We start from the raw sequence: 14269 nt of genomic DNA on the forward strand, positions 1-14269 counted from the left end.
CAAATTTGGTTCCTATTGTAGGATTGTCAAATATGCCACCTCCTTTCAATCAAATACTCCTCTTACATATGCTATGCAAACAAGAAGAAACCATCTATTACATTTCTCAGCCAACTGGATCTAAATCAACCTCCGTGTCCATTCCACCGTCAATCATCCCACCTCGACTTCAGATCGCTTCCATCCGCCCGCTCTTGACCTACATCCGTATCGAGATTTGCTTCGATGTTCGCCGGGATTGGACTACCACCTTGGGACATGTCACGATTACCGATGGCATCGGTGTCCGTTGGTGTCACTGAGGCTTCAAGCACAGCTCTGATTCCTTCACCATCTATCTCATTTGCAGCTTGTTGCAATCTTCAGTAAAATTAAAAACAAAATATTATTGTGAAAATTCTTGGAGAACACTTCCACTCTGGATACGCATGCATGAATTTACCGGATCCTCAAATTTGAAAACACCTCTCCAAAGGAAAAAAGGAACACAAAATATACATATTTATTTCACACACATACATATTATTTTGTCATTTACATGTTCAACTTTCACAGGAATCAAAGATCTCAAGAAACATAAAATCTAGAAATCCACTACAATTCCAATTATACCTGATTTTCTTCTACTTGATGTGCAGCACCCTTTGTTTCTTCCTTTTTAGCACGTTTAGACTTGTCATTTGGTTTAGCTTGGTATTTAGATCGCTCTTCAGGTGTCAAAAGTTCCAGAGGCACTACTCCTTCAATACCAAATTCAGTAAACTGCAATTACATCAATACAATTCGTGTAAGCTCGGTGAAAAAAATTAATCATATATATTTTAAAATATTTGCATAGTCAGTTGTCATATTAATCATACTCTAGAAAACCCTTCCAAGTCTTGTCTAGCTGAAAATCGAAGACCTTTCCAGCATACCTGCATAATGAAAATTTAGTATAGGATAAAATAAAATCTACTTGTAAGTTGAATGCTAGTTTCAACAATTCTAATAACTTCAAATAATAAAGAAAAACAAAGTAACACACATTTAATCACATGGTGAAGCTGTTGAAAAATCCAAACTACTAAATAAAATAGCACTCCATATTAACAATGAACAGTAGTCAAAAGTCAACTTTTATCTAAATCCTTTTCAAATGATTTACATATTTATCTTCTGATTCCGGAGGCCGGTTAGTTTTTCAAGATACCTTTTTGCTCATGTCAGTCTTTCTTATTTTTGGGACCTTTCCTATTGAGACGGGCGATAGTATACTAAACTCGCACACACTACACGGATGCTAGGACTCGAACCCAGAACCTTTCCTCAGAGCAATTGGTTCCTTTGCACTCATGTCAGTCTTAGAATAGCAATGAACCTTTACAGAAGACAGTTGATGAATTTTAAAAATACTCTTACCAATGTTTGATAAAGATCTACTATTTTTCTTTCTTTTTAAATATATATATATATATATAATAAATTCAAGATTACATAGGGAGATGGAGGAACAACTTACATGATGTGTAAGGTACTCTTCTGGTTTCAACACCATTGATGCACCAGCAAAGTTTAGATTAACTGCAGGAAAAACCTCAGCCAAACTGAAACATAAAATGTCATTTAGGTCTTCATAGTTTTTCTTCAGAGGGAAACTTAAAAAATATTTAGAGATAGAACCAACCTAGTGGTTACTTGATGACACTGGTTTTCTTCTGAAATGAAGGGAGTCAGGGATGGTGAAACAGCTGAAGTTATCTATACATCCCAACACAAAATGAGCTTTTAGTAAGGAGAAGATATCTTATGTTTCAGACCAAACACCACAAATCAACCAATAAATAAGACCAAGTGAATAAACTTACCGCACGAACAAAAGGAACGTAAGCTTCTTCAACAAGGTATGCCAATGTTGTTCCTGAGTCGATAATAGTTCCTCTGTCGTGTGATGTGAAGGCTGCTGGATCAATTGGCAAGATTTTCCCATTGACAGCAATGCTCTGCAGATTTAAATAATAATGGTGCCTGAAAATAATGGTGAAGGACGTTATATGAAAAACTCAAAGACAAATAAGTAATATAAGATAGCTAAACAAGTAAAAGTTTAGAAAGCCAAAAGTGACAGCATCTCACCAACCCTTGGTGAATAAATTGATTTCATATAATAAATTGTAGCAACACACACTAGAAGAATTTTGGGCAATAATCACTATTTTTTTAACCAGTTATCATAAGTTACTATTGTCATTTAACTTAGGCAAATTTTACTCTTTATTGGTAAGTTGAGAGTTGAGACTATTAATGAGTTTGTTTTCCAGTAACCATTAGACAAAAATAGAGTAGGTTAGAAATGTGGTTGTCTTGGTTATGCAAACCAACGGAAATCAGTGGCTATAAACCCTTGTCTTTATTTCCTTCTCCCATTCCCTAGTCTAAACCCTAGTCTTTATTTCCTTCCCCCATTTCCTTTCCCACCAAAATTCACAATTTGGTAGTAAATATTACAAGCATAAAGAAATAAGAGAAAGGTTTCCAAGAGACGTACCGTGGTGGAACAAGAGGACTGTAAACAATACTTGGCTCCAGAATCTCGCCAAGAACAAGTATACCCCCTCCTTTTTCATCTCCCTTCAAACAATGAGAGAACACTTTGGGAGTCAACCCTCGAGATGACAACTGCGATATAACGGACAGAGGCCCTTGGCTAAATCCAAATATCCCATCCAGTGTTGAAAGTGAACTAGAAATACCCCCAGACTCATAGGTAGTGCACCTGTATTTTTCCAACACCATCAGCCAAGGAAATTTCATAATTAATTCAATCAACACAACACAACATACTTATAATAAGAGAAATTATTCTACATAATATTAATTATTTTTGTTCTAAACGATGGGATTGAGAAATTGTATATGGGAATTAGATTTCATTGATGTGATCAACGAAGATACAGAGATGTCCTCATATAGGCCTGATACAACAATACAGATCTTACGGATTAGCTATTTACCATACATGGTTCCTATGTTAGACAATTTATGTCTTAAACCACTTTAATGTGGTCTTCTAATCATCATAGGAGATCTAGGTCTTTGTATTGATTAAGAACTTAATTAGAATTGGTGTTTTGGATCTCAGGGAAGTTGAGATTACCTTCTGTCCACAGATGTTGGTGATCTTGTTTATAGAAGTTTATTGTGGCGTGGTGCAAGACATGAGGTACATGAGTTAGTAGAGTTTTCTTTCTGTCCACAGATGTAAGAAAACTATCTATGAAAGAAATTCATGTATCGTGTCTTTTGGTGATCACTAAAACATGTTCAATTTTCTGCCTACAGGTGATAATTGATAATGTACAGAAATTGGGGAAAGTTTGTTTATATACTTGTCTGCTCTTTCAAATCTCAGTTATGAACACCACAAATTTAAACACCATCGAAACACTGACTGGTTCCAACTACAAGAGATGGAAAAGGGATCTTGAAATAGCTCTAGGTCTTTTGGATGTGGATATGGCAATTAAAGAACAAGCTCCTGAAAAACCAGAGGGATATGCAACCATTGAGGAAAAGACTCATTATGCCAAATGGGAAAGGGCAAACAGGATATCTATTCTGATCATCCAAAAATAAATGTCACCTACAATAAGAGATGAAATTCCACCCTTGAAAAATGCTAAAGATTTCCTTAAGACCATCAGCCTAAAATTCAAGGAATCTGAGAAGGTAGAGATGGGATTTCGGATCAAGAAACTAACAGATATGAGATATGAGATGGCTGTGTAGTTGGAGAACCCAACTATAAAAACTTTTGGGCTTACAAATTCATAGGAAACATGCCATGGGTATGCTGGCAACACGAAGAGGCATCTTCTTCAAACTAAGAAACAGAAAAAGAGAATTCTTGGTGCCTATATTGATGACAGCATGCTGATATGCATTGGCAGCACAATAGTGCATCATAAGTATGAGATCGTGATTATCAAAAACCATATTACACAAGGAAAATTAGCCCTTGCTGTTCAAATGACTCAAACATCAAGCAGGTTAAGAGCACCTATGTGACATACAAAAGATTTTACCAGATCTCTTCCTTGTTTATCATGGACACTGGATGAGTTATTAACTGAAAGACAAACCGCAGAAAGAGGAAGAAGAAAGAGAGAGAGAGAGAGAGAGAGAGAGAGAGAAAGAGAGAAGAAAGAGAGAAATGGAAGAAGAAAGAGACAAAATAAAAGAGAGAAGCAAGTTGAGGGAGAGAGGAAGGAAAGAAAAGAAAAAGTCAGTGCTTTAGGTTGGGCTTAAGAAATTGGGCTTGGGAAGTGAGAAAAATCAGTTTGCCACCAAAATTTTCATTTTTTTATTTTTATATTTAATTCCGAATCGAACCTAGTTGATATATAGTGACTCTTGGTGGCTTGACAATGGAGCAACTAAGAAACCTTGGTGCCTATATTGATGACATGTTTCTAATTCCTTGCAAGGATTCACAACCAAGAGGGTGCCAACTAAGGATGAAATAAAAGTGTATGTCGGCAATGGAATTCAAGTGAAGGTGGAGTTCATTGGAGACATCAAGATTAGATTAGAGTCTGGTTTTATTTTGCATTTGATAGATGTGGTTTATGTTCCTGCTATGACAAGGAACTGATTATGGAAGCTAAACTGATTTTGGATTCTCTATTTTAAGAAATAAAATTTCAATTGGGAATGGAACCCTTGTGAAAGGAATGTATCAATTAAATGTCCAAGCATATGATCAAATTAAACATTGCAAGCACCAGCAAAATTCAAAATAAAACTCAATCATCTCAATTGTGGCATAAGAGACTTTGCCACATTTCCAAAGAAAGAATAAAATCCCTCTGCAAAGAACATGTGTTGCCACCACTCGACTTAACTGAATTGGATGAGGTCTGCATAAATTGTGTAAAGGGGAAGCTCACAAGTACAAGAAAGAAAGGAGCAATTAAAAGTACAAGTTTACTAGAACTTATTCACACTGACATTTGTGGACCTTTCCCAACACCGACTCATGATGGATTTAAGTATTTTATTACCTTCACAGATGACCTTTCAAGATTTGGTTATGTATATTTGATAACAGAGAAATCAAGTGCACTAGATATGTTTAAAGTGTTTAAAGCAGAAGTAGAAAATCAACTCAACCTTAAAATTAAAATAGTAAGATCAAACAGAGGTGGAGAATTCTATGGAAAATTGGATGAGGCAGGCAGAAATCCAGGACCCTTTGCAAAGTTTCTGCAGCAAGAAGGAATTGTTGCACAATACACAAATCCTGGAACTCCACAGCAGAATGGAGTTTCAGAGAGAAGAAATCGAACCCTCAAGAATATGATGAGAAGTATGATGGCTTGCACAAATCTTCCGATTTTTCTATGGGGAGAAGTTTTAAAAACAGCAAACTATGTTTTAAACAGAGTTCCAACCAAGAGTGTGAATCAAATTCCTTATGAAATTTGGAACAACAGGAAGCCAAAATTAAATCATCTCAGAATTTGAGGCTGTAAAGCAGAAGTAAACTGTATAATCCTATGGAAAAGAAACTAGATTCAAAGACCACTAGTTGTTTTTTCATTGGATATCCAGAGAGAACTAAAGGCTACAGGTTTTACTGTCCAAATCACACAACTAGGTTTATGGAAACTGGAAGAGCAGTGTTTATAGAAGAAGGAAGTGACAGTTTTGAAGAAAGGAAATTAGTTTTTGAATAAATAACAGAAGAAGAAAATTCACATTCTCAAGAGAACAACAAAAGTGAATTGAGGGTTATGCCGAATACAGTTTTGAGTAATGAAGAAGCCTTACCTCAGCTATAAACTACAACTGATCCGACACAAACTGAAATGGATATTGATGCACCAGAAATTCAACACGATGACCAACAGATTCCTCAAATCAGAAGGTCACAGAGAGATAGAAGACCAGCTCTGCCAAATGACTATCTTGTATATTTGCAAGAGAACATAGCCTAGATGACCCAATAACATTCAAGCAGGCCATTACAAGTTCAAAAAATGAAAAATGGTTGGTAGCCATGAAATCGGAGCTAAGTTCAATGGAAAAGAATTAAGTAGAGATTCAAGAGGCTTCATTGATAGATATAAGGCTAGGCTTGTGGCAAAAGGATTCACACAACGAGAAGGAATCGATTACAATGAAACTTTTTCACCAGTCTCACCAAAGATTCGTTTAGAGTCATAATGGCCTTAGTTGCTCATTTCAATATGCATCTTCATCAAATGGATGTGAAAACCGTTTTCTTGAATGGAAATCTCTCTGAGAAATATATATGAAACAACTTGAGGGTTTCATTCAAGAAGGTGGAGAAGGATTGGTCTGCAAATTATAGAAAAATCCATTTATGGATTAAAACAAGCATCCAAACAGTGGTATTTGAAGTTTGATGAAGTGGTTAAGTCTCATGGTTTCATTGAAATTCCAATGGATGAATGTATATACATCAAGGTCAGTGGGAGCAATTTTATTTTTCTCATTCTTTATGTTGATGATATACTCTTAGTAAGTAAAAATTTGACACTGCTACATGACACAAAGGCTTTTCTGTCACAAGCTTTTGACATGACAAATCTTGGAGAAGCATCATATGTGTTAGGAATTGAAATCAGTCGAGACAGAGAAAAGGGTTTTCTAGGCTTAGCTCAGAAGGGATACATTGAGAAGGTATTAAAAGGTTTAACATGCTAAACTGTGCAGGAGGAGAAGTGCCAGTTTCCAAAGGAGATAAACTAAGCACGGAACAGTCACCAAAAACTGAGCAAGAGAGGTTGAAATGGTGTGAGACCTTCCCGGTCTCTAGTGGGAAGTTTGATGCATGCTCAAGTCTGTACTGCACCAGATTTAGCCTTTGCAGTGAGTGTTTTGGGAAGATTTCAGTCTAATCCGGGACAAGCACATTGGGTCGCGGCAAAGAAGGTACTAAGGTACTTGTAGATAACTAAAAATTACAAACTGGTTTACAGACAGAGTGAGGATTTAGAATTGGTAGGTTATGCAGATGCAAACTTGGGAGGTTGTGTTGATTCAATGAAATCTACTTCAGGTTTTGTATTCTTGTTTGAAGTGGTGCTGTGTCTTGGAAAAGTGTGAAGCAAACTCTCTCACTGCAACTTCAACAATGCAGGCAGAGTTTATTGCTTGTTATGAGGCAACAAGTCAAGCTATTTGGCTCAAGAACTTTATCACAAGTTTACAAGTTGTGGAATCAATCGAAAGGCCGACTCAGATTTGGAATGACAACAATTCTGCAGTTTTCTTCTCCAAGAGCAATAAAAGGACATCAGGTAGCAGACACATAAAATTCAAGTATCTGTCAGTAAGGGAATATGTTAAAGAAGGCCTTGTAAAGATTGACCACATTGACACTCGCTCTATGGTAGCAGATCCATTGACTAAAGGATTACCAAATGGAGCTTTTCGAAGGCAAGTTAGGAATGTGGGACTGTTTCAAGTTTCGATGAGCGCAATTAGTGGGAGTTATTTGAGTAGTCTATCTAGAGTTCACAAAGCAGACAATGTTTTTCTAGCTATTTTCAGTTGTTTTTATTTAGCTAGTTTTGCTTTTTATTCAGTTTTGCAAATTACTTGTTCTTGAATTAATTTGCTTATCATGACAAATGAATATGGAGGTATCTGTTTGTGGAACAAATTAGCTATAAAGACTGCATATGATATCTATTCATGAAAGTGTCAAAACTGTATTTGTTTATTCATGATTGTGTGCCTTTAAAACAACTCACCCGAAAATAATGGATGCTGAAGAGTCCATATAGGATTGCCCCTGCATCCGGTCAAAATGTAGTGTATCCAATACGTAATGACCAAGTACCCACTTCCATCTGCATATTGAGTAATCTGCCTGGTTAGTCCGAGGAGAACATGCTTGAAATGCGGAGGTGCACATTGAGCAGGGATCAACCGTACAATTGATGAGTGGCGAATCATAGGAACTGAGCTGAATCTGTAAAGCATGGAACAGTAATGTTGAAAGATTGTTAAGCTTTACCATGCAAGAATTTGAGAATGACATACAGCAAGAAAAAGAAGCAGAAGTTTACGGGAAGCCAAGTAGACCGGGGGCAATCACTGCAGGAATTGCAGGCAACCCACAAGTTTTCACTTCCAGTGTCAATCTGCACGTTGAATTCTTTTGGCGGAGAGCCCAATTTGACTTTGGTATAATAAAGCCTGAATATGGAAGAATTGAAGATTAGCAGAAATCAAACATGATTCCCCATATCTGAAGCTACAAAAGATTAGCAGCCATAAGCACACAAATCAAAGTAATAAAGAGTTGGCGGCAAACATGAGCTTCTCTTCTCCAACAATTTGGTTGAAAAGCGGCAGTAACCCACCTAGGATATTCAAGAAGAGAGACCAGAAGCATGCATGCTCTTTCAGTGGTCCGTGGTGGACCACCATGCGGCCTCTTATCCTTTTTAGCCAAGAATGGCATTCTTCGTTCATTTTTCTTTTTCCTTCATGGCCATGCAAAAGCTTTTAATTTTCACTAAGACGGCAAGCTTGCACGTGCTTTAGATTTTCCAAAAAGCCAAAAGAGTTATATAATACAAGTTTGATTTCTGTTTTACCCTTGCAAACAGGAACACCAAAACAAGCGATATCAATCCACAAGGGTAAAATGGGAAACCAAGCTCTTCCAGCTTCTTAGAAATCCTCAACTACGCTGTAATTAGGGCTCGTCAATGGGCCGGGCAGACTAGCCCCCAAATTTAAAGGGCTTGGGGGCGGGCTTTAAGAGGAGAGAGAAAATATCGGGCGGGGGTTTTTAGAAAATTCAAAGCCCAAGCTGACCCATAGGTCGGGCTTGAGAAAGCCCATTGGGCGGGTTGGCTAAGGGGCAAACGGGCCTACTTCATTCAAAAAAATCATAAACTTAATCATAAGGGCATTTTAGTCTAAATTTGAGATTAAACTCACTTAATTCCAATATTTTCACATCAAACCAAATTCATAAAATACCCAATAAAGTCACACAACTTAATAAGATTTTCCACAAAAATAATAAAACAAAGTATTATTTTTGAGGTTATTACATAATTAGACCATAATACGTTTTAAGAAATAATTTAAAAAAATAATAAGTATCAAAAAGATATTTTTTTTAAAGGATGGTATAAATAAATATGTAAATGTTTGGTGATGTGTTCAAGAAAAACATGATTATATTTGGTGGTAGTAGTACGATTATGTTTCGTGATATGATTATGTTTAGTGATATGATATATTGTTCATCTTATTTATATATATATATAATTGTTGTATTAATAATTGACACAAATTAATGTGCTAATCATCCAATTATAAACTAGGAATGAGTAAAGAAAAGTAAATGAAATGAAACAAATTATATATGTGATTTAAGTGATATAATCATAATCCTAAACTCTTATTTATACATAATTATATATCTATGCGGGCCTGTTAAAGCCCATAACGCGGGCCGGCTTTTTCCAATGGGCGGGCGGGCCCCATCGCCCATGAGCCAGGGCCAAATGATGAGGCCTAGCTGTAATGATTCCATCCCTTTTCCCAAATAGATTTTTGGGCCCAATATTTTATATTAAAAATACAAAACAAACAAGATCCATCGTCCCTGTCCCTATTAGAAAAGAACGCCCAGAACTTCCAGAAGCAACAACGCCCAGAACTTCCAGAAGCAAGTAGCAAAAGCCAAACTTAGTCAACATAAATTATTAAAAACAAAATTATATATTCCCTACTCTAAAAATCCATCAACATCAACACCCGAAACAGCATTATCAACATTGACTATAAAAATTACCCGACCACGTTTGGATCGGAGGTGCCATAGACTGGGAAGTCCACAACGCGCCGGCCACGTTTTGCAAGAGTCGTGCGTGCTGACTCGATCCACGAGCTCGGAGTTGCTCGATCTGCTCGGTGACTCGGCGGATAAACCCGTTCTAAAGAAAGAAGGGTGGGCGGCGTCGTCAAGCCACAGTGGACAAGAGACAAGGTGGCGGAGGCGAGGATCAGAGCCTTCAAGCCCCGTGCATTTCCGCAAAATGGTGGTGGCGAGACTCAAGAGAGATCTGGGCGATGTCCGGTTGGAGATGTCCGAAGTTGGAGAGGCGAAACTCGAGAGAGGTGCGGGCGAGTGCGAACTACGAACTGTTGGAGATGTCCGAAGTTAGGCCTCATCATTTGGCCCGCGGGCTCATGGGCCGATGGGGGCCCGCCCGGCCCATTGGAAAAAGCCCGGCCCGGCCCGTTATGGGCTTTGAGATGGCCCGCCCGCCTTGGGCCGGGCTAGGCTTGGGCTTGGGTGTCGAAGCCCGGCCCGGCCCATAGGCCCGATCCGATTAAGCCCAAGAAAGCCTGGCCCGGCCCACCCACAAAAGCCCGGCCCGTTAGGCCCGCATACATATATAATTATGTATAAATAAGAGTTTAGGATTAGGATTATATCACTTAAATCACATATATAATTTGTTTCATTTCATGTACTTTTCTTTACTCATTCCAAATTTATAATTGGATGATTAGCACATTAATTTGTGTCAATTATTAATACAACAATTATATATATATATATAAGATGAACAATATATCATATCACTAAATATAATCATATCACGAAACATAATCGTACTACTACCACCAAATATAATCATGTTTTTCTTGAACACATCACCAAACATTTACATATTTATTTATACCATCTTTTAAAAAAAAAATCTTTTCGATACTTATTATTTTTTTAAATTATTTCTTAAAACGTATTACGGTCTAATTATGTAATAACCTCAAAAATAATACTTTGTTTTATTATTTTTGTGGAAAATCTTATTAAGTTGTGTGACTTTATTGGGTATTTTATGAATTTGGTTTGATGTGAAAATATTGGAATTAAGTGAGTTTAATCTCAAATTTAGACTAAAATGCCCTTATAATTAAGTTTATGATTTTTTTCGAATGAAGTAGGCCCGTTTCGGCCCGGCCCATTGGGCTTAGCCCAGCCCGGCCCAATGGGCTTTCTCAAGCCCGACCTATGGGTCGGGCTTGGGCTTGAATTTTTAAAAACCCAGCCCGGCTCGGCCCAAGCCCGTTAAATTTGGGTCGGGCTAGCCCGCCCGCCCATTGACGAGCCCTATCTCGAAGTTGGAGAGGCGAAACTCGAGAAAGGTCTAGAGGCGAGGTCGAAGTTGGAAATGGAGCTAGTGTTAATCGGTGTTTTCAAAGGCATGCCTTGCGCGGCGCGAGGCAGAAAACGCCGAGGCGGTCTGCTATTTAGCGATCTGCGTTTAGCGCCGGGAAGGCGTGAGGAGGAGTTGCAAAGCGTGTCAGCAGAGCGAGGCGGAGCAAGGCGCGCCAGATTTGGAAACTTCGAACCGAGAAGAAATTTGCGAATTTGCGATGTCGCAAGGAAGATGAACTCGGATGTCGCAAGGAAGACGAACTCGTGAGGAAGACGACTCCTTTTTTTTTCTTTTTCCTTTTGAGGTTAATGAAACGACGTCATTTTGATTGTACTGTTTTGAAAATAATATTAAAGTGAAACGACGTCGTTTCACTTGGAATGTGTGGAAAAAAACACGCAAGTTGCTGTTTTTTTATCTGACCTTTATTGTAATAAACCTCAGGCAAGAAGAATTAATAGTGGGAAATATGTTAATGAAACACGCAAGTTGCTGTAGCTTTTCCACTTACCTTTTTTTTTCCTTCCCTAAATTAATATATTTACACATAGACTTATATATATATATATATATATATATATATAGAGTATAGTACAACCCTAATATCTACTCTTATCAATAATCTCCATCAATTTCAAGAATTCTCTTCATCTTTTGACTGCAAGTAAGTCATTTTATTTTTCTTTCTAATTCTTCGCAACTGTAATTTGAAGTTCCGTATATTTTTTTCAATTTTTTTTAAAAATACATTAGTTAACTTATTCGTTTATGCGATATAGTAGAAATTTGACGTAGATGCATCGTACTTGTATCTTTGATAGTGGGAAATATCCTTTTCATATTGATACAGTTTATCAATATGATAGTGATGCTAGTTTGAATGATATTAGTGTTGAGGAGTGGGATGAGTGAATTATGTTTTTGTTTTGATGTTGAATAAATATTTTATGTTTTGGGATTGATTATTATGCTTTGAATGACAATTGGTACTTATATTTGATTTATTTAAAAGATTGTTATGGTTGAATAAGAATTAGTTGTACAATTTAATTGTATTGTATTATTCATAAATTTTTCTTATTAAAATAAATTAATGTTCAAAAGGCTTACGCCTCAATGCTTCAATGATTACGCCTCACATAGCACTAGGCCTCATCATTTGGCCCGCGGGCTCATGGGCCGATGGGGGCCCGCCCGCCCATTGGAAAAAGACCGGCTGGCCCGTTATGGGCTTTGAGATGGTCCGGCCGCCTTGGGCGGGCTAGGCTTGGGTGTCTGAAGCCCGGCCCATAGGCCCGGCCCGATTAAGCCCAAGAAAGCTTGGCCCGGCCCGTTAGGCCCGCATACATATATAATTATGTATAAATAAGAGTTTAGGATTAGGATTATATCACTTAAATCACATATATAATTTGTTTCATTTCATTTACTTTTCTTTACTCATTCCTAATTTATAATTGGATGATTAGCACATTAATTTGTGTCAATTATTAATACAACAATTATATATATATATATAAATAAGATGAAAAATATATCATATCATTAAATATAATCATATCATGAAACATAATCGTACTACTACCACCAAATATAATCATGTTTTTCTTGAACACATCACCAAACATTTACATATTTATTTATACCATCTTTTAAAAAAAAATATCTTTTTGATACTTATTATTTTTTAAAATTATTTCTTAAAACGTATTACGGTCTAATTATGTAATAACCTCAAAAATAATACTTTGTTTTATTATTTTTGTGGAAAATCTTATTAAGTTGTGTGACTTTATTGGGTATTTTATGAATTTGGTTTGATGTGAAAATATTGGAATTAAGTGAGTTTAATCTCAAATTTAGACTAAAATGCCCTTATAATTAAGTTTATGATTTTTTTCGAATGAAGTAGGCCCGTTTTGGCCCGGCCCATTTCGGCCCGGCCCATTGGGCTTAGCCCAGCCCGCCCATTGGGCTTAGCCCAGCCGCCCAATGGGCTTTCTCAAGCCCGACCTATGGGTCGGGCTTGGCTTTGAATTTTAAAAAAATCGGCCCGGCCCGATATTTTCTCTCTCTTTAAATCCCGGCCCGACCCGGCCGAAGCTCGTTAAATTTGGGCGGGCTAGCGGCCCGCCATTGACGAGCCCTACATAGCACTACTAAAAGCGCCTGCCTATGAAAACATTGGTGTTAACCCGATAGTCGCTTAAATGCTTTAAGACTTATTGTGCCGCTTGTTACGGCGTCTTCCGATCTTTACGGCTTCTCACGGCGGTGTCGTCGACCAAGTAAAATGGGTTTGTACCAGGAGGGCAATCCGACCTCCATGGACCTGATCGGCATCTAGCTATGTGCAAGAACCGATCGAAATCCTTATTCTAAGAACCGATTGCATTCTATGTATCCGGCCGGCATCGCATCGTACTTCCGCTTTCTCATGAGTCCTTGTCTGTAGCTTGACTTAAGCAAGCTATTTACTTAAAAAAAACCGTCTTGATCTACGACCATAACATCTAAAATCTTTTGTAATCGAGACCGATACCGATACGTCTGTGTTCTCGCCGTTCGGAAGGCATCGGTGGAGTCTATTCATTTACTTGTTTAAGCACCTCAATAACGACTGGGGCATGGACAAACACGATTTTATATGATTTTATCTTACTTTTTTTAGGGGAATCTGCAGCACCGCTGTCTTTCCTATTTGATATTTGTCCAATTTCCTATGAGTCCTTGATGCGTAGCGTGACTCTCGCAATCTGAAAATATAGACAGGATCATAAGAATAAGGGTGGATAGGAATGAGTTTCTCATACTGTGAGACATTGGTTTGGGGTTCCAATAATGTCATCCCATAGTTGGAACGGCTCTGATACCAATTCATAGGTACCAACAAGCAAAAAGGAAAATAAAGCAATAAATGAGAAATTAAAAAAAGATCTTCCAAAATGGCCAAAGGCCTTGGACTAAATACAATGAGATTGTGAACTCAGCAATATAGATTACGAAAAGAGAATCCAAAGGCTTTGTTTGCTGAGAACATTATATAGTCTTTATGTATTTGA

At 37.5% G+C, this 14269-nt stretch overlaps 2 protein-coding genes and 1 pseudogene across 2 annotated transcripts in view; 1 reads left to right on the forward strand and 2 right to left on the reverse strand.

The window, feature by feature from the left end:
- Window positions 1-149: 149 nt before the first annotated feature.
- LOC148915096 (THO complex subunit 1-like) lies at window positions 150-991 on the reverse strand. The gene is made up of 4 exons (XM_089043410.1): window positions 861-991; window positions 613-762; window positions 443-465; window positions 150-360 (listed from the first exon to the last, which is right to left on the reverse strand). The coding sequence occupies exons 1-4, from the start codon at window positions 921-923 to the stop codon at window positions 150-152; spliced, it is 447 nt and encodes a 148-aa protein (XP_088899536.1). The 5' UTR covers window positions 924-991.
- Window positions 992-1282: 291 nt separating this feature from the next.
- LOC103339021 (aspartic proteinase 36-like) lies at window positions 1283-14088 on the reverse strand (annotated as a pseudogene).
- The window catches only part of NCBP (Putative cap-binding protein), a 73218-nt gene continuing 63095 nt past the window's right edge, over window positions 4147-14269 (forward strand). Inside the window, exon 1 of the mRNA XM_089043218.1 lies at window positions 4147-4177. The gene's annotated coding sequence lies outside the window, so the exon portion shown is untranslated. The remainder of the gene's footprint in view (window positions 4178-14269) is intronic.

The sequence above is a fragment of the Prunus mume genome, linkage group LG8, assembly GCF_029339155.1.
Source record: "Prunus mume cultivar Tortuosa linkage group LG8, ASM2933915v1, whole genome shotgun sequence".
Taxonomy (NCBI): domain Eukaryota; kingdom Viridiplantae; phylum Streptophyta; class Magnoliopsida; order Rosales; family Rosaceae; genus Prunus; species Prunus mume.